At 36.3% G+C, this 19,904-nt stretch overlaps 1 protein-coding gene across 4 annotated transcripts in view; it reads left to right on the plus strand.

The window, feature by feature from the left end:
- LOC150109505 (BMP-binding endothelial regulator protein-like) overlaps positions 1-19,904 on the plus strand; it is a 356,022-nt gene that overhangs the window by 247,723 nt on the left and 88,395 nt on the right. For 2 of the 4 annotated variants that reach the window (XM_090408745.1, XM_090408736.1), the window contains exons 13-14: positions 1,420-1,592; positions 6,176-6,338. In XM_090408745.1, the coding sequence (XP_090264871.1) occupies positions 1,420-1,592; positions 6,176-6,313 (311 nt within the window). In that variant the 3' untranslated portion in view covers positions 6,314-6,338. Of the gene's footprint in view, positions 1-1,419; positions 1,593-6,171; positions 6,339-19,904 lie in introns of all 4 variants that reach the window. The other 2 variants (XM_090408720.1, XM_090408731.1) reach the window with 1 other exon arrangement.

The raw sequence follows: 19,904 nt of genomic DNA on the forward strand, positions 1-19,904 counted from the left end.
TTACAGGGTTGACACTGGGGAGTTCTTTCGCTTGGTTGAACAGCAGAAAGGAGTGATGACAAGGGGCCATCCCAGGAAGTTATGAAAGGAAACTACTGTGAGCAATAGAGTGAGAAGTGGTTTCTTTTCATGGAGGGTGGTTGAACCGTGGAATGCATTGCCTGATAGAGCGGTGAGAATGCGAGAATGGTCAATGAGTTTAAGGAGTGATATGATGGACTGTGTTTCCTAGGAAGGACCTCCCATGATAAGTCTTTTGACTCCTTGGAGGCCTAAATAATAATAATAATTTTTGATATTTCCTTTTCTCTTGAAATTATCATGATTTTTGTCTTTTTAAAGTTGAAATTGAGGTCATACTATTTGCTGTACTTGAGGTCATTTTTGTTTTCAACTAGAAGGACCATGTCATCTGTTTATCTTAGGTTATTAATATTTCTGGCTCCTACATTGATTCCTTTGAGGTTACTAATATTATTAAATATTTCTTCTGTGTAAAGGTTAAATTGAATTGGAGACAAGACACAGTCTTCTCTCACACCTTTTTGAACTGGGAATTCTTCTGAAGTCTATCCATTTATTCTGAAAGATGTAGTCTGTTCCTGGTAATGATTAGTTGTTAGCTTAATGTCTTTTCCATCCATGCCTATTTCTGAAAAAATTTCAATTAATTGGTCATTTTGAATGTCTTTTTTGAAATCTATGAAACAGAGATACACATCTTTTTGTTTTTCTAAATATCTTTCTATGATGGTTCTGATGTTGAAAATACTTTCTCTTATAACCTACATTTTCCTTAAAGGCACTTTGTATATCTTTTATTTCTATATTTATTTTTATTTTATTTCTTTCAAGAATAACATATAAGAGAGCTTTTGATACTTGACTAATGAGGTTAATTGTTCTGAATTCGTTACATCTTGTAGCTTTGGGGAGGGGGGATTGCTATATGTGAGGATTTTGAGTAAGGAGGGAGAAATGTGATTTTTTTTTTTTTTTCATTAAGGGTGGTAAGTGAGTGAATAGAATGCTTTGCCAGTGAGTTGTTGTTGTTTTGGATTTACTGCCAAAGCAACTAAGGCTTTGAGGCCACTGTATTATGCCTGTAAATCTCTATGTTATTATGGCTGATTTGCCTGTTCTGCAGGATGAAAAACCTAGGTTTCCAGAAGGAAAACCACTTCTATATGAAACTGCCTAACTAGCCATTAATAAAAAAAAAAAAGTCTTGTAAAGTTTTTTCAGCCAATGAATAGTGAGTAAGAGATGCTGAATGTATTCAAAGGGATGACAGGCATTGTAGCCTATATAGTGTATGGATCTCTCAAAATAAATCTTGTGATTTCTTAGACACCTGTAATAATGAGAATACAACATTAATATTGTTTTAAGTAGTGATAAATGCATTATAATTTTCAGGAGTTAAACTGATTTGGGATGGATACAGCTACCTTGAAGTTTCTGTTCCTGTACATTTCAAGAATAAGATGTGTGGCCTTTGTGGAAATTATAATGGGAATCCTAATGATGACTTTGTTACTAAGAAAGGAAATACTGTCTCAGATCCAGAAAATTTTGGAGATTCTTGGCAAGTGAGTTGTTGTTTACTCTACTTAATTATATTACTGCTATTAATATTAAATATTGAGAATTCAGATTAGTATTTTTTTCTGTTTTTTTTTAAAGTGTAGCCTTTGTAATTTCATACCTGATGAATCAAATTATTTGTGTTAAATTTAGATATCTCATTTAAGAATCACAAAAAATGCAAACAGAAAGTTTGCATTTTTTGGAATTTCATGTACGGATTTGAACTACTTAAGCTTGACTTTACAAGTCTTCTCACTATTTGATGAGGGAGCAACTTTTGTATAGGACAAAACATTAGCTAAGCTAAGGCGAATGGAGAAATGATGAATGGTGCAGCAGAGAAGAGAAAGAAAAGAGAGGTGTAAGGAAAGAGAAAGGAGAGTAAAAAATAGCATGAAGAGACATTGTTGTGTGGTAATTCATGATTAGGTGTGGAGGTGAATTTTCATTCAAATGTAAGTAATGACATACATTTGAATTGATTCAGGACTAGATATTTGGAGAATGTATTGTTTCATTTATCTCTCTCTCTCTCTCTCTCTCTCTCTCACACACACACACACACACACACACACACACATTAAAGTGCAGAATCAGAGAAATTAGAGCTATCAGTGAGGAAGTAGGTGTATGTGTGTTGGCACCCTTGGAGCAAGTGAATGAAAAAATTGGGAGTGATCAAAGAATGCTATATAGTTTATTTTTTTAGGTCTCTGGTTGGAATAAGACCATTAAAAGATGCAAAATACCTGTGGGGCAAATAGGATATTGTAATTCACGAATACTAAGCTCCACAAGCATAAGGAAAACAGGGAAAGAGTTTTGTGCATTGATTAATTTGACATGGCCAAAATTTATAGTGGTAGTGAGATTTGATTGATTGAATGTAGTACACAGATTGTAATCTATTTATCTCAAAATGCATAAGTTTACACTCCACATTAAACTGACACCCTATTATCTTTAGCCCATACTGAGAGCCTATTTAAATCAACCTGCAAGCTCTTCAAATCACTTTGATTCACTATTACTCTACCTAATTTTGCATCAGCAGCAAACAACTGTATATTTCTTTTCAGGTTATTTCCTATAAACAGTTGTGGTCCTAGCATTAAACCTTGCAGCAAACCACTAGTCACCAGCTTTCACCTGGATTCTGCTCCTCATATGCTCCACATGCTGATATCTGTCTAGCACCCACACTCTTATCCATATAACCAGTATCATATCCATTGCCATTTGTTCTAATTTGCATAAAAGAATTCCATGTGGTATGCTGTAAAATTCCTTTGCAAAACCCAGCAATACCATTGTGTGGCCACTGCCTTTATCCAACTCAGCTGTCACACTATTAGAAAAAGTTGATAAATTACTAGGGCATGACTGCTCCTTCACAATGCCAAGTTTCTCTCTTAGAGTATCACATTCTTATCCACACATTCTCGAATTCTCTTTTTGACCAATTTTTCCAGTACTTCTACCAACAACCATACCTAAGATACTGATTGGTCTATAATTTGCTACTGCAGTCTTAGAACCTCCTTTAAGCAAGGAAATTATTTTGCCCTCTTTCTACTCACTTGGAGCTCCTTTGCCAGAGCTGAGACTTAAATTAAAGAGCCTAGTCATAGGCATTATCAGTTCCCTTACATTCCCTCGAAATGCAAGCTGATATCCCATCTAATCCCACAGCTGTATTTACATTGAGATTCTTCAATATCCTAAGAACCTCCAATTCATTCACCTCTGTTATCATATAAGTTTCTGTTACAAATGCCAAAGCATTAACCAAACTTGTATGATATACCCTTGCAAAGTGGTCACTCAGTAACTCAACTATTTTATGTGCTTCTGTCACCTCCTCGCCATCAGCACTCATTAAGGTTATTCTTTCACACTCTTTCTTCCTCTTACTTGCAACATAGTGAAAGAACTCTTTGGGATTTCCATTGGCCTGCTTGGCTGGTTTCTTCTTATAATCTGATGTTTGCCTTCCTCAACATGATGGTCACCTTTCTTGCCTGACCCTTGTACTGTTCATGAGCTTGCTATTCACTTTTCTCCCTATATACCATCCAAAATAATTTGTTTTTTTGCAGCTTATATTAATGATACTTCTCATCCATCTAACTCTTATCTGAATTATCCTTCTTACTTTAGACATAAATTTAATATTGCTTCCTCTAGATATCCCTTAACTATGTCCCGTGCATTACTAGCATTCTCTCTTGCAGGGCTTTATTCCATGAAACAGTTTCAAGCTTTCTTCTAAGCTTGTTAAAATCATCTGCCTTGTAGTTCCACATGTTCCCCTTCTTGACAGAATATACCTTATGTTTTGCAATCTCCCAAGTGAACCCAAATGAAGACTTCAAGATTACTTTTCCCAATTGGAGACAATTTGCTACTTTGGTTATGAATAGCTCTTCTGATCCTATTTCCAGATCCAATATTCTCGCACCATGAGTCCCCTCCATCACATTTCCTAAAGTAATTATCTCTTAGTGTATAAATTTCATTTTCTTCCTGCTATGTGATATTTCTTCCTTGCAATTTATATCTGCATAGTTGAATCCCCCACTCATAATAATCACTTGACCCACATTCATTGCACTGATTTGCCTGATGCATGTCTTCCAGATTATTCCTGGTACCCTGTGGCCTATAACAGCAATAACCATATATTTTGTCTCATTGGCCTTGACTCACACAAGATTGCTTCAAATGAACATTCAACTTCCTGTCTATCTCCTATTCTTTTTGACTGCAATTCATCTGCTATCATCAGCAGTACCCTCTTCCAATCCTACTTCTCCATCTTCTGTGAAAATACTAAACTCTTCACATTCTATCTTTGTAACTCCATCATCTATTGTTTGACAAGTCTTCTTAATGCCTATAATGTTTGGTGAGGTTGCATTAACCAATGACAGAAACTCCTCCCTCGTGCTTCTGATACTTCTGGCATTAGTATACAGAAACTGCAGCATGCCTTTATGTCCCCAACCAAATTTACCTCCAGAATTTACTACCCTATTCAACGTTTTTGCTTGAGATATGAGATTCTGCACTTGTTGTTCCTTTTCACACTCGCGCACTCTCATATTTGCATGCATCCATTTCTCATCATGCATCAATTTGCTCTTCAACAAAGCTCTTTATAGACACCTAACACCAAAACCATTTAGGTGCAGTCTGTCAGTATTATACAAATCCTTTTGTCCATCAAACTCAGACACATCCTATACCATTCCTTCTTTACAACTGCACATTGATTCATTTGCTATCAGTTCCCTCCTCTTCCTTAATTTGCCTCTATCATAGTGTGGCAGGAGATTTAGAATCTTCACCTTCATGCTCTTCTTTTTTGCTTTGTCCAAAAACTCCTTCATATCCTACCTGATAGAATACTTTTCACCTCTCAGATCATTAGTACCAACCAAGACAATCAGTTCTTTCACCTTACTTTTATGCATCCAGATGGCATGACTAATATTTTTGTGCTAGGGAAACATGATTTTATTATGTATACTTTTGTTAAGTATTCATCTGATCATAGAGTCTCCATATATAATTTTCTCCTTATCTTGTTTTTCTTATTTGTTCACATGATCTCGATTCTTACCTCAGACCATCTGCTTCTTTTTCTTCTCACTCCTGCTAATCTCTAATTAACCTAATTGCTCTCTTCTGAACTGTGTCAAGTATTTTAAAGAAGTTTTTAAGGTCTTAATTTTCTCATTAAGAGAAAATCTGATTTTTTTTATGTTGAGGAATCCATATTTGTAATATGTTTATGCCAAGAAAGATTGGAGGTTAGAGTATTTCCAAAAAAGAAATCTAATCCTGTTTAGATATTTGGGTGTTGTCAAAAAAAGTGAGACTGAAGAATAAGAAGAAATTTAGTTCACTAACCTTCTACTTGAGCTTTACTACCACTGAAATTAACAAAGTTATCAGAATCCCATTGAAGAACAGCTTGGACAGAATTTAGGCTTTAGAAGTTGACATTCTGGAAGTTTAGGTGATTTGAATAGTGCAAAGTTTGTCAATGAGAAAGAGGAGTGCAGTATAACTATTTATTGGATTTGCAATAAAAGGTTATTGATATACAAAAGGAAAAAGAGTAGGTGAAAGAACAGAGACTTGTGGAATACCAATATCAGTTGTAAAGTTTGAGGGTAAAGAGCTATCTGCCATCACATATAATATGAATCCAGACGGAAAACTGACAATCCATTTGAAGAGGTCAGACCATGTGATAGGAGCTTAATTAATAAGCCTTTGTGCCAATCCTGATCAAATGGAACTTTCTGAAATTCCCTACACTTTTCCACAGTGTTCATCCAAAGGTGGGTAATATAAGGTCCCTTGTTAACTGACAGTGATAGAATCCATCCTTGTTTATTAGTTATAGTAAATTATATGCCATACTTAAAAACTACATTTTTTCCCACTTTTTTTGTAATTAGTTCTAACATCTTATGAGTTATTTGTTTAACATATAATCAATTCCTTTATTACACTTAGTGGCAGTTGGCAAAATAGAACTGTAGATGGAAATATTTGCATTTTTGCTAGGTAGGACGGAAAAAGGTGTGTTCTAGACCTAAATTTGCTCACCTCCCTCAGCCCCTCTGTCATCACCAGTGGGGAGCATATATCCAAGCTGTTAAGCAGTGTAATATTCTCAAGTCTCCTACTTTCAGACCATGTCATATGAAAGTGAATGCTGTGCCATATTACAAGTAAGTTTGTCAAGTTTAAATGAACTTTTTTTTTGTTGTTGTTGTTGTATAAGAAAAATAGAAATTTAAAATGAAGGGTGATGCATATTTAAATTTTGAAATGCATTGTTTCACTTAGTATATTTTCACATTTTTTTTAATGTAATGTGTACATTTTTTTTTATCACATTATACAGATTTTTGTTCTCTGATTAAATTACAGAAAATTTTATTCACTTGGATTCAAAGTAAATTAAATTTGACAGAAAATTATATTCTTTTTTAATCCTCTACTGAAGTGTAAGCAAACAAAGTTTACATGTAAAGTATCTTCATGACTAGCCTACTTGTATACAGAAGCTACTAAATTCACATCAGATTGTATTTGTCTGTTTATAAAAACTTTCACAACTTACACACGATAAAAAAAAAATCATCCAACGTTACATGTCGGACATCGTCAGGGAGACAGATTGTTAACTACATTCAAAAGAGTTTGCATTGAATTTTCAGTTTATTGGAAACCAACCTTTACTGGCAAATGCATTCACTCATTCTCACACCATCATTCATCACAGAAGACAAGTGTTATCAAGAGTCTTATACATAGAACTCATATGATCTGCTCTTCTGATTCACTTTTGTTAGATGAAATGAATAAAATTAAAAGCAATCTGATACATAATGGATACAACAAAACTGCGATTCAAAAATTATTGATAATTATCATATCCATCTATCAGACTACAATCTGACGTGAAAAGAATTTCAATACCCCACCTTAAAGGGATCTCTCAGAACAAATATCGCTACATTAAAAGTTCCTCTAGTCGGGAACTAGAATAGAGCTTGAAACGCTTTCACTTCAGATAGTCTAGCACAGCGTTTCTCAACCTTTCTAATCCCAAGGACCAGTAAAATGCCTAAAACAATTCTGCGGACCACTAAGTTACAGAGGCGTAGCTGGGGGGGGGGGGGGGAGATCTGCCCCTGGTGGCATCTTTTTTGGCATTTATGAAATCTTGCCTTACTGTCTAGAAAACAGCAACTGAGTGATGAAATAGACTTCGATAATGTGATCGACGATTTTGCAAACAGAAAAGCAAGAAAAATAACATTTTAGAATGTTGGAATTAAAGTTTTACTTCAAAAATAAATATAGTGTTTTGGATTTTTTTCTCTATAAATGTTTTGACTTTTTTAAATTTTTTTTTAAAAACCTATGTAGGAATTACTAACATTTCAGAAAAACTGTGCCATTTATAACATAATAAATCTAAAAACATGTTTTGAAAGATATGGCAACATAATTAATTAAATTGGAAGTAAACAATTAAAAGTGTATCATCATTGAACAAAGTTTTAATTTTTATTAAACAAATAAATAATATGATCTAATTATGTTACTACTATTTTTAATGAGATGGTTGAGCTTCTCGGCCATTGCAGAGTTGCTGGATATCTGGCTCAATATTGGTCAATTTCAGGTGAAGATCGGCACACACTAAGACGATTTCTGTATTTTGTTTTTATTAACAATATGACTTCTCACTGAAGACAAGATCCAAAATCGAGCAAAACCAAGATCACGGAATTGCATTTTAAGCTCACTGTCACTTGAAAGCTCAATTAACTGTTCCTTTTTCGATAACGAAAGGATTTTCATGACTGCAAGCCTGAAATGGATCGTGAACCCACAGAAATTTCTTATAAAAGTTATTCAGAAAATATGTTTCAAAATTCCGTTTCAGATTTTTGAGGTGGTTACAAACCCTTTCCACAAACTCAGAATGAACAAAAATATTATTTTCCACTAAAAAGGATTCCAATGTTGGAAAAGGTGCAAATTGTCTGTCTTTTACATAATCCATAAAACCAGTTTTTTCTAGAATGCCTTTATTTTGTCGTAGGCATCAAGAACAGTTAAAAAATTTCCCTGAAGAGAGAGATTTAGTTCATTTAATTTCTAAAAAATGTCTGAAAGATAGGATAGTGTTGATAACCATGCTTCATCAACAAGAAGTGATGCAAAATCAGAACTACGTTCATATACAAATAATAAAACTTCGTGCCTTAATTGAAATAACCTTGTTAGTACTTTGCCCCTGGAAAGCCAGCGAATTTCAGAATGAAGCAAAAGTTGTGTATATTCACTGCCAATTTCATCGCAGAATACTGAAAATAACCTGTTATTTAATGGTTGAGCTTTAATAAAATTAACTAGCTTGACAGCGCATTGTATAGCACAGTTTTGAATTCTGGTGGCATTCCTTTGGAGGCTAATGCTTCCTATGCATGAAATAATGCATCCAATTCATATCCAGAGCTACTTCTTGGAAACAACCCCACTATGCTTGCCTGTAAGAGCGCGAGCTCCATCCGAACAGAAGCCTATACATTTTTCCCACTGGTATTATGTGTATTATGTAATTATTGTAATTATTGAGAGTGTGAAATATTTCTTCTCCAGTTGTTCGGGATGACAAAGTTCTACAAAACAGAATATCATCATGAATGTTGTTATCATGCGCATATCTTACATAGCATATTAACTGCGCATCATTTGTAACATCAGTAGTCTCATCTATTTGTAACGCATAATAAGGGCTCTTCTTAACTCTTTCGATTAACTGAGATTCTATGTCACCTGCCATATCATTAATTCTGCGACCGACAGTGTCATTTGAAAGAGGAATCAAATCAACATTTTTTAGTAGCTTGTTGCCAAACATAGTTTTTACCACATCTTTTATAGCTGGAAGTAGTAAATTTTCCCCGATAGAATGAGGTTTCCCTGTTTTCACTATGCCCAAACTTAAGAGATAGATGCTTCCAGTGCTTTGCTATTAACAGAACCCATGGCTGAAATTATATCTTTCCCATGATTTAATGTCCCTAAATGTCACTGAAAAAATTCAATTTGCTTATTTTTCACATCACAATGTTTAGTTTCTAAATGTCGTCAGAGTTTCTCAGGTTTCATGCACTTGTTCGACAACAGTTCATAACACAAAACACATAGGTTTCTGTTCACTTTCATCTCCACACCAAGTAAACCTGAATTCCAAATATGAAATGTTGTATTTCCTACTGTATTTTTTCTTTGAACTGCTTGTTTCTTTTACTTTAATAGTATCAGATTTACTGGCCGTTACAACACGTGTATTACAATTAGGGTTAGCATTACCTGTTTCATTTGCTCTTCTTTTCAAAGTCCTAGTTCTAAGCCACTTTTCCATTATTAAAAAAAAACTTTTCCAAAAAATATATAAATATATAAATACTGGGGTTAACTCACAACACACTTTGTTCAAGTATCACTTGGCACCTCTGAAGATATACTGAGCCTTGGTTGAAGGAAACCTTCAATAATAAAAATCAATACACAACAAGCAATTGGTTGAAATGTCGATAACACATGTTCACTTCAAATCTGACAAAACAGCAAGGGAAGGCGAAATGTGGCAGTCGTGTTTAGTTAGGCTAGAAAATGTGTTTTTAAATTTAAATATAGTGTGACTTTTTGTCTCAAATTGTGCTGCAGTTGTGCATCGGTTAGATACAAGTGTCCTTCAGTGATGTTATTGTTTGGAACTGTGTTGTATATATTGTGTTTTTGCTGCCGTTTGTTTCACTACTTCAATGTGTAAAGATGGCGTCCAACAAGAAACGTACGTCAGCAGCACGCAGGACTTCTACTTCTACACAAAAGGCTGGCTCAGCATTAGATTTTTCGCAATGGATGTGTTGCGGAAACTGCTACATGTATGCACCGAAGAATGTGAAGGATCTGTGGTCGGTCTGGCTAAGTGAGAAGAACGATAATGTCGACGTATGTGAGAAGTGTCGGGATAGGGCTGGAGCATTTGGGAATGGAAGCTGACGTTGGAGCCGTAGCGGAGGAACTTCGGCGGGAGTTCATGAAAATGAAAAATGATTTTCATCTTCTGCATGAGGAATTGGAAGTGCTCAGTAAGGAGATACTGGAAGTTAAAACTGAGTTTTAATGTGTTAAACAGAGAAATTAGGACCATAGAGATTACTTTAGCTGAAGTAACTAGAATAGATTTACGTATGGGTGAGTCTTTGGTGAATGATGCAGTAATAAATAGTATGGGAGTGATAGGGAGTCTTCAAAATAAAACCACAAGAGGCCTAGAAGAAACGAGATGTCGTGAGAGTGGGGGGGGGGGGAGTAATAGAGCATTGAGTAATGAAACTGGGAGAGTCATGCTGAATAGTGTAGAAAATGAGTCCATGAGTGATGCTTGTGTGGACTTGAATGAAGTTAAGAGTGGTAAGATATATGGTGATTCTATGATTAAGGTATGGAGAGTGATATGCATGAGGAGTGCTTGGCTGGTGGGACAATAGAAAGAGTGGCTTTAGCAATAAAGAGAGGGCATGAAGCAAAGTAATAGAGCATTGAGTAATGAAACTAGGAGAGTCATGCTGAATAGCGTAGAAAATGTGTCCATGAGTGATGCTTGTGTGGACTTGAATGAAGTTAAGAGTGGTAAGATATATGGTGATTCTATGATTAAGGGTATGGAGAGTGATATGCATGAGGAGTGCTTGGCTGGTGGGACAATAGAAAGAGTGGCTTTAGCAATAAAGAGAGGGTATGAAGCAGACAAGATGATAGTTATGGTGGGTACAAATGACCTGAGTGGTGGTATAAATCAGGTAGGAAAAGATTTAAGAACATTGTTAGATATTGTGAAGAGGAAAAGTGTTAATGTGAGGATAGTGTGTGTGCTGCCTCGTTTTGACAGTTACGAGTTAAGTAGATGAGCGATGATAATGAATGATATGATTGCAAGAATGTGCAAAAAAGAGGTCTGGAATTTGTTGATGTTTGGAGTGTGTTTGAAGGAAAAAGACAGTTGTATGCTAGAGATGGGCTGCATCTGAACATGGAAGGACATAAGCGATTGAAGAAGTTACTGTTTTCTGAACAAGTTGAAGTAATTGGGCAGGGAAACTAATATTGAAGAGGTTGAGTGTAAAGAGAGAGAAACTTTAGCACTGATTGTATATTTATTGATCCTTATTCACAGAATAAATTGCAGAAGAGAGGGGATAAAAATCGGCATGGGACTACTGAAATTAGTGACATTATCAGTTCTAAAGCCAGTATAAGATCTAGAGGGAATCTGCAATTTTTGTATACCAATGCAAGAAGCATTCGAAATAAGAGAGAAGAATTTTTGGCATTAGTCAGTGCAATCTCACCAAAAGTTGTAGGCATTAGTGAAACTTGGCTATCAGTAGAAGATGTGGTCACTGGAATTGAATGTGATGGGTACAGTATTTTCAGGGAGGATAGAGAAGATAGAACAGGGGGAGGAATACTGTTGATGATAGCTGATGTGTTGTAGCCAAAGAAAGTAGTATATCAAGATGATAGACATGTGAATGAGAGTTCATTTGAGGCAGTCTGGTGTGAAATAGTGACTAATGCAACCAAATATACAGTTGGATGCTGCTATAGGCCAGGGAGTACAGGGGGGAGATATTGAATTCATGCATCAGCAAATTAGTGCAATGAGTGCAAGTTTAGTGATTATTATGGGGGATTTTAATTATGTGATACAAATTGGAAGGAGGAAATATCACGTAACAAAAAGGAAACAGAGTTCATACATCTTCTATGAGATAATTACTTGAAACAGCACATAACTGAAGGGACACGTGGCGTGAGAGTGTTTGACCTGGTTATTGGTTCAGAGGATATGTGCATAAGTAAGGTGTTCTCGTTACCTCCAATTGGTGAAAGCGATCATGTGGTATTGACTTGGGAGGTTGCAAAATCTGTAGATTTTTCTGTTATGAAGGGGGGTATATACGAAACTACAGGTTAGGCAATTATAACAAGCTTCGGAGTGAGCTTGCAGCCATCCCATGGCAGAACATATTGCAGGGGAAAGATTTTAGCAGTGCATGGGATAAAATCAGCGGGTATCTGAGGAAAGCAATATCAGATTGTGTCTCCATGGTCAGGAAGTCAAACAAGGCAGGCATTAGATGGATGAGCAGTAGTATCAAGCTTGACCTGCAAAAAAAGAAAATGTTATGGAGAATTTACAAGGAGAAAGACGATCAGTACACCCATGAGCAGTACAAGGCTCAAGCTAGGAAGGTTACAGCATAGTAAGAAAAGCTTAATCAGATTATGAGAAGACCTTAGCCAAAGAGATCGAGGGTAATCCCAAAGAGTTCTTCCGCTATGTGGCAAGTAAATGGAAGAATGACTTCGGAAGGATAATTTTAGTGGGTGCTGATGGTATTGAGGTGATAAAATCAGATGTAATAGTTGAGTTACTGAGTGATTACTTTTCAAAAGTCTATCACCCAAGTGAGGATATCTGTACCTGTAGCAATAACTAATGGGAGAATTGAAGCTAAGAAATCAGAGGTATTTAATATATTGCAAAATTTAAATGCAAACACTGCTGTAGGCTTAGATGGAATATCAGCTCAGGTGTTGCGTGCAAATGAATTGTCAACCCCTCTTACTTGGATATTTAATTTAAGTTTGAACTCTGGTATGGTCCCTAGGGAGTGGAAGTTCGGCAAAGTGGTTCTTTTGCATAAGGGTTGCTCTAAAACTGCGGTAGTTAATTACAGACCAATCACCATCTCAAGAGTAGTGGTAAAAGTATTGTAAAAGTTGGTTAAAGACAAAATTCAAGAATGGGTGGATCATGATATGATACTCTATAGAGGCCAACATGGTTTTGTTAAAGGTAGATCCTACCTTAGCAATCTATTGACTTTTCATAATAGAATGACATCTGAGTTGGACAAAGGAACTGGCTACACAGTTGTACTTCTGGATTTTGCTAAGGCTTTTGACAGGATACCCCATGGAACACTGTTACGCAAATTGGAGCAGATGGGAATGGATACTAAATTGGTGATATGGATAGGAGAATGGCTCAGGGAGAGACACCAGAAGGTGGTGTATGGAGGAGCCGGGTCCAGGATGAGGCAGGTAACCAGTGATATGCTTCAGGGCTCTGTGCTTGGGCCATTGTTGTTTAATTTGTATATAAATGATATAGGAAATGGCTTACAGGGAGATATTCAGTTGTTTGCTGATGATGCAAAGTTGGGTAGCAAAATAAAAAATCAAGCTGATGTTGAAAGTTTGCAGGATGATTTAAATAAGCTAGTAGAATGGGCAAAAGGTAATGGATGTCAGTTCAATGTGGAAAAGTGTAAAGTCATGCATTTTGGGATTAAAAGATTACCAGCTGTGTACTACATTGATGGAACAGTACTCCAAAAGATTGATGAGGCTAGGGACTTAGGGGTGTTGATAGATAGGGAAATGAAGTTCAGAGGACACATTGCTAAGGTGTCCAGGATTGCACATAAGATTACTTGGTTGTTGAGGAACACACTGACATCCAGAGATAAAGAGGTTATTATTCCCCTTTATAAAGTATTTATACTTCCACATTTGGATTACTGTGCTCAAGTCTGGTCACCTGGATTCCTTGCAGATGAGGAGGCTGTTGAGAGGGTTCAGAAGAGATTGACTAAGAGTTGGTGAGTGATATAAAATATGCTCCCTACATTGATAGATTGAGAGCTTGTGGATTGCAGAGGTTGGTTGATAGGCTGAGAAGAGGGGATATGATAGAAACATTTAAATTACTGAAGGGCTTTTATAGGATTGATGCAGGGGAAATGTTTCAGCTGTGTGATAGTGATGGAAGAACAAGAGGTCATCCCTGGAAATTAAAGAAGAGTGTGGTTAACAAGGGTGTCAGAACAAGGTTTTTTGCCTGGAGAGTGGTGAATGAGCGGAATTCATTGCCTGACTTAGTCATGAGCGCTTCGTCTGTAAATGAATTCAAGAAGAGATATGACAGATATTGTTTTGCTAGTTTGGGTTTCCCGTGATGAGTCTACTGACTCCATGGAGATACCTGTAATAATAATAATAATAATAATAATAATATATTGTTTTTCACTTTACTCCTCTTTTATTATCTGTCATTCTGCAGCTACAAATTTAGCAGCAGAATGACGAATAATAAAAGAGGGGTGAAGTGAAAAACAATATAGCTTTATTGCTTTCACCTTTGAACATTCTGACGCTATTTATTGGTTTTTTTAATGCTCCATTTGATTTCAATAATTTTTACTTACTTATTCAATTTTAATTTGTTTTGTTTGGATAATTAAAAAAAAATATATTTATTTAATTAATTTAAGTCTGCTGCGGACCACCTGCCCCATCGTCACGGACCACAGGTTGAGAAACACTGGTCCAGCACCATAGATGGCATATGCCTGTCCACTGAGCTATGCTGGCACCCCCTTGTCTGAATAAACTTATACTTCTGAATAAATCCAGTACAAGTCTGCAAGATTCCATGACTAAATTGAATAACTGTTTTAGTAAATTTGGTATGAAAATCAGCAATAAAAAGATAAAGACAATGAAAATAGGTAGAAACATTGAAAACATCAACTGTATCCTGAATGGAGAAACTATAAAACAAGCAAAATATTTCAGATATTTAGGCACAATTTTTTTTTGTAAAGATAGTAATTTAAATATGGAAATCAACAAGAGAATTAGTAAAGCTGGTATATCAGAAAGTCAGCTGAACAAATTTATATGGAATAAGAAAGAAATTATTCAAAATGCTAAATTAGTTATATACAAGTCGGTGTTCAAACTAATTTTAATTTGAGGATCTGAGAACTGGGTTAGAAATAAAACACTTGATCAAGAGACCTCTGATATGAGAGTTTGGAGAAAGATTATGGACTGAACAGATGGCATCAATGGCAGTAGCACATTAAAACTGAGGATATTAGGAAAGAACTTCCATTGTTTTGCTAGTTTGGGTCTCCCGCAATGAGTCTACTGACTCCATGGAGATACCCATAATAATAATAATAATAATAATAATTGTTAGCATCTAGGAATATGTTAGTAGAGCTAATCTCAGGTAGTATGATCACTTAAACAGAATGGGAGAGGAAAGATTAGCAAAGCAAGTGTTCTTTGCCAGGTTGGCAGTAAAAAAAAAGAAGACTCAGAGGAAGATCAAGATGTAAATGGATTGATACAATAAAAAAGCACCTTAAAAGACAGAAATATAGAAGACATTGCTGATGATGTCAATCTTAGCTCTTTACTTTATGCAGATGATGCTATTATAATAATTATTATTATTATTGGTGATGTTAATCTTAGCACTTTACTTTATGCAGATTATTACGTGACACCTCGAAGGAGTGCAAAGACTCATTGAGGGAGGGCACGTACACTCAATGAGTTGGGCATCAAATACTCACTGCAGAAGACATTGTTGAGATATTCAGTAATCAATTTATTATTATTATTATTATTACGGCCAACTCCAAGGAGTCCTTAGACTCATCAAGGGAGGCCCTAAACATCATATCAAGAAAAACTATTCGGCATTCACACATTATCTATCATACTTTGCTTTGAATTCATTTACAGTCATGGCACCCACAACAAACTCTGGCAGCTTATCCACTCATTCACCACTCTCCAAGTAAAAACCTAGTTCTAAAACACCCATGCTAACTGCACTCTTGCTGAGCTTCCATGGATGGTACCTAGTTCTCCCATCACCAGACGTGTTCTGAAAAATTTCCTCTGAATTAATCTTCTAAAATCCCCTTCAGTAATTTGAATGTTTCAATCATATCACTCCTTTTCTGCCTATCAACCAATTTCTGCAACCCACAGATCTTCAACCTGTTCTCGTAAGGTTCATTCCATAGACCAGCTATCATCTTGGTCACTCGCCTCTGGATCCTCCCCCCCCCCCCATCAAGAAGAAACTCAGAGGCCCAGATCTAGGCACAGTAGTCAAGATGGGGTCTTATAAAGACTTGATAACTTGCTTATCTCTGCTCGTCAAAGTATTCTTCAGTAACCAAGTGATCTGATGAGCTGATTTAGCCACTTTTGCTATGTGCTCCTAAACTTCAATTCCCTATCCACCAACACACCCAAATCTCTGGCTTCATCAACCTCCTGGAGTACAGTTCCACCAATGTGACATACTACTGCTAATTTTTTCACCCCAAAATGCATAGCCTTACACTTTGCTACATTAAACTGACATCCATTCTCATTAGCCCAGACTGCCAATCTATCCAAATCATTCTGCAAAATTTTGACATCATGTGCATTCACTATTGCTCTACCCAACTTTGCATTATCAGCAAATAAATGAACATTTCCTCTCAGATCGTTTCCTATATCATTAATGAACAAATTAAATAGCAGTGGTCCAAGAACAGAACCCTGTGACACACCAATAGTAACAGGCCTTCTTTTGGACTCCACTCCTGAATAAACTACTCTCTGATATCTCTCCATCTCCATCTCTCCTATCCATGTCACCAACCCTATATCGATCCCCATGTACTGCAGTTTACTGATTAGAATTCCATGTGGTATCCTGTCAAAGGCCTTAGCAAGGTCCAGCAGTATCACTGTAAATCCATTCTCCTTATCCAGTTCAGCAGTCACTGTATTATAAAACGTAAGTTATTGAGGCACAATCTACTCTTCACAAAACCATGCTGTCCTCCATACAGTATCCCATTTTCATCTATCCATTCCTGTATTTTGCTCTTGACTAATATCTCTAAAACTTTGACAAGGATTCCTGATATGCTGATCGGTTGGTAATTTACAATAGCAGGCTTGGAACCTCCTTTATGCAATGGAACTATCTTTCTCTCTTTCCACTCCCTCATGACTAACCCAGAGCTGAGACTTAAAATAAACAATATGGTCAAGGGAACTGACAATTCCTTTGCTGCTTCATGTAAGACTTGAGCTGGTATATCATCCAATCCCACAGATGTATTTACATTAAGGTTCTGTAATATACTATTCACCTCCATTTCATTCATTTCAATTTCTGTATCAGCCAGTCGTTCTCTCATTCCTGCAATATCACAGCCTTGATGATATACTCTTGCAAAGTGTTTGCTTAGTAATTCTACTATTACAGCTGATTCAGTTACCTCCCTGCCATCGGCATTCCTTAGAATCATTTTGCCATATACATTTTTTATTTTAATTGCCGCATATCGAAACCTTGGTATTGAAAAAACTGTTTGGGATTCACTTTATCTTGCATTGCTAATTTCCTTTCATAATCTGCTTTTGTACCACACTAGTGACCCTTGTGGCCTGTGCTTTGTACTTTTCATGTGCCTGCATCACCTTTCTCCTTAAATTTTATCCACAGTTGTTTCTTTTTTTTACAGCTCAAGCTTAATGGTGTTATTCATCCATTTAACTCCCATTTGATTTACTCTCCGGACTCTAGGTATGCACTCAGCCATTACCTCCCTCAAATGATCCTGATCAGGGTGGAATCATGAGCTTAAGTGTATAAGACATAGGGAGAGGATGATTTAATTTTGAGTGAGCAGGAGATATTTGAGGAAATCACCACACATCTTAAGAGAATGTTTTTTCAGGGGATTGGGAGTAGCACTGGCATGCTTGTTTAATAAGTCTTACAACAGCACATGTTCCAAGGGAGTGGGAAGAAGGTAAAATTGTTCCAATGCATAATGGTGGTGATAAGGCTGTGGCTTCAGATTATAGGTTAATCTGTATATCTAGAGTTGTGGTGAAGGTACTAGAGAGATTGGTGAGAAGTAGGATTCAGAATTGGGTTGAAAACAGCAGTATGGGTTTGTGAAGGGGAAATCATGTTTCACTGACTTATTTATGTACTATAACAAGTGACAAATACCTTGACAGGGAAATTCATATACAGTGGAGTACTTGGATATTGCAAAAACTTTTGATAGGCTCTCATATGACAGTCTTATAAATAAATTGAAACAGATGGGATTGGATAACAGATTTCTAGGTTGGATCAGTGACTGGCTGTCAGATAAGCATCAGAAAGTTGTATATAAGGGTGCTGTATTCTGTAAGAAAAAGAAGCTCACTAGTGGTGTACTGCAGGGGTCAGTTTTGGGACCATTGTTGTTCAAGTTACATATTAATGATATTGGGATGGGTTTAACTAGTGATATGCAGCTGTTTGCAAATGATGCAAAATCGGGGAGAGCAAGAGAGCAATGCAGAGTCAAGCAGATGTAATGGTCTTACAGGAGAACTTGAATAGTTTGCATGAATGGGCAGGTAAGTGGAATTGTCAGTTCAGTATTGCAAAGTGTATGTTTTGAAATTTGGTAAGCAACAATGGGATACAAAGTATACACTTGGTGGGGAAACTTTAAAAGAGGTAGAGAAGAGGAGAGATCTGGGAATGGTGGTGAAGGACAAGAACTTCAAATTCAGGGGCCACATTGCACAAATTGTGAAGACGTCACATCAGATAATGCCAATGATGCAGATTATCCTGACATGCAGAAATAAAGAAATTATGATGCCATTGTATAAGGCCTTGATCAGCTCTCATATGAATTACTGTGCACAGATTTGGTCAGTGGGTTTTCACAGTGATGAGGATATGTTGGAAAGGGACCAGAGAAGATTCACAAAGGTTGCCAGTGGTCTTTGGAATGTGGGAATTGGGAATTTGGAATGTGGGAATGACAGATTGAGAGAATGTAAATTGAAAAATGCTGGACAACGTTTAAATTGGCTTCATTGATAGCAGAGGAATGATGTGTGAATTTAGTAGAACAGAATCCATGGAAGTACCTGAAGAAAATACATAAAGCATGATACATATTGCATATAAAAAAAATGCACATAAAAAATATACATATTGTAGTAGATGAGGTGAGAGAAGACAATAGATGAGGGAAAGGTATATACTGCCATTTTCTTGGATTTAGCAAAGGCATTTGACAGGGTGCCACATGATAAGCTGATATTTAAGTTGCAGCACATGGGTTTGGATGTCAGGTTGGTCAACTGGATTCAGGATTGGCTGTCTGATAGGTATCAGAGAGTTGTGTATGATGGGGCAGTTTCAAGGAGGCAGAAGGTTACAAGTGGGGTCCCACAGGGCTCAGTACTGGGATCTATATTGTTTAATCTTTATATCAATGACTTTGTCAGTGGATTACAGGGGGATATTCAGTTGTTTGCAGATGATGCAAAGCTGGGAAGGATTATTAGTAATAGTGCAGATGTGGTAGCCCTGCAAGAGGATTTGAATAAGCTAGATAGATGGGCAAATGAATGGGGGAAGGTGTTTATTTCAGTAACTGTTGTTACTGGAATAAAGAAGACAAAAACTGATAAGATTTTTCTAAATAACAAATATGAGATGTTATATTTAGGCAATAACGATCATAAAAAAGAAGCAGCTATAGTATTCAATACTAAGTATGAGGATTATTTATTTATTTATTTATTCATATGGCATGAATAACAAAGCATGCAGTACAATACACTGTCATTTTAAAATCCAATAAAATTAAAAAGTTACATCCATATTGGTCAAATAGTTCATAGCTTAAGGTGTAGCACTAAAAAGTCCAATTTGTCTCCTGAATATGCTTTAAGATAACATTGGGTCACAATATGGTCCACAGTTTATCTTTGAGCTCCACAATCACAATGTGGGGATG

Source organism: Typopeltis vanoorti, chromosome 2 (genome assembly GCF_054136105.1).
Source record: "Typopeltis vanoorti isolate ZY-2024b chromosome 2, IOZ_Tvanoo_1.0, whole genome shotgun sequence".
In the NCBI taxonomy this organism is placed as follows: Eukaryota; Metazoa; Arthropoda; class Arachnida; order Uropygi; family Thelyphonidae; genus Typopeltis; species Typopeltis vanoorti.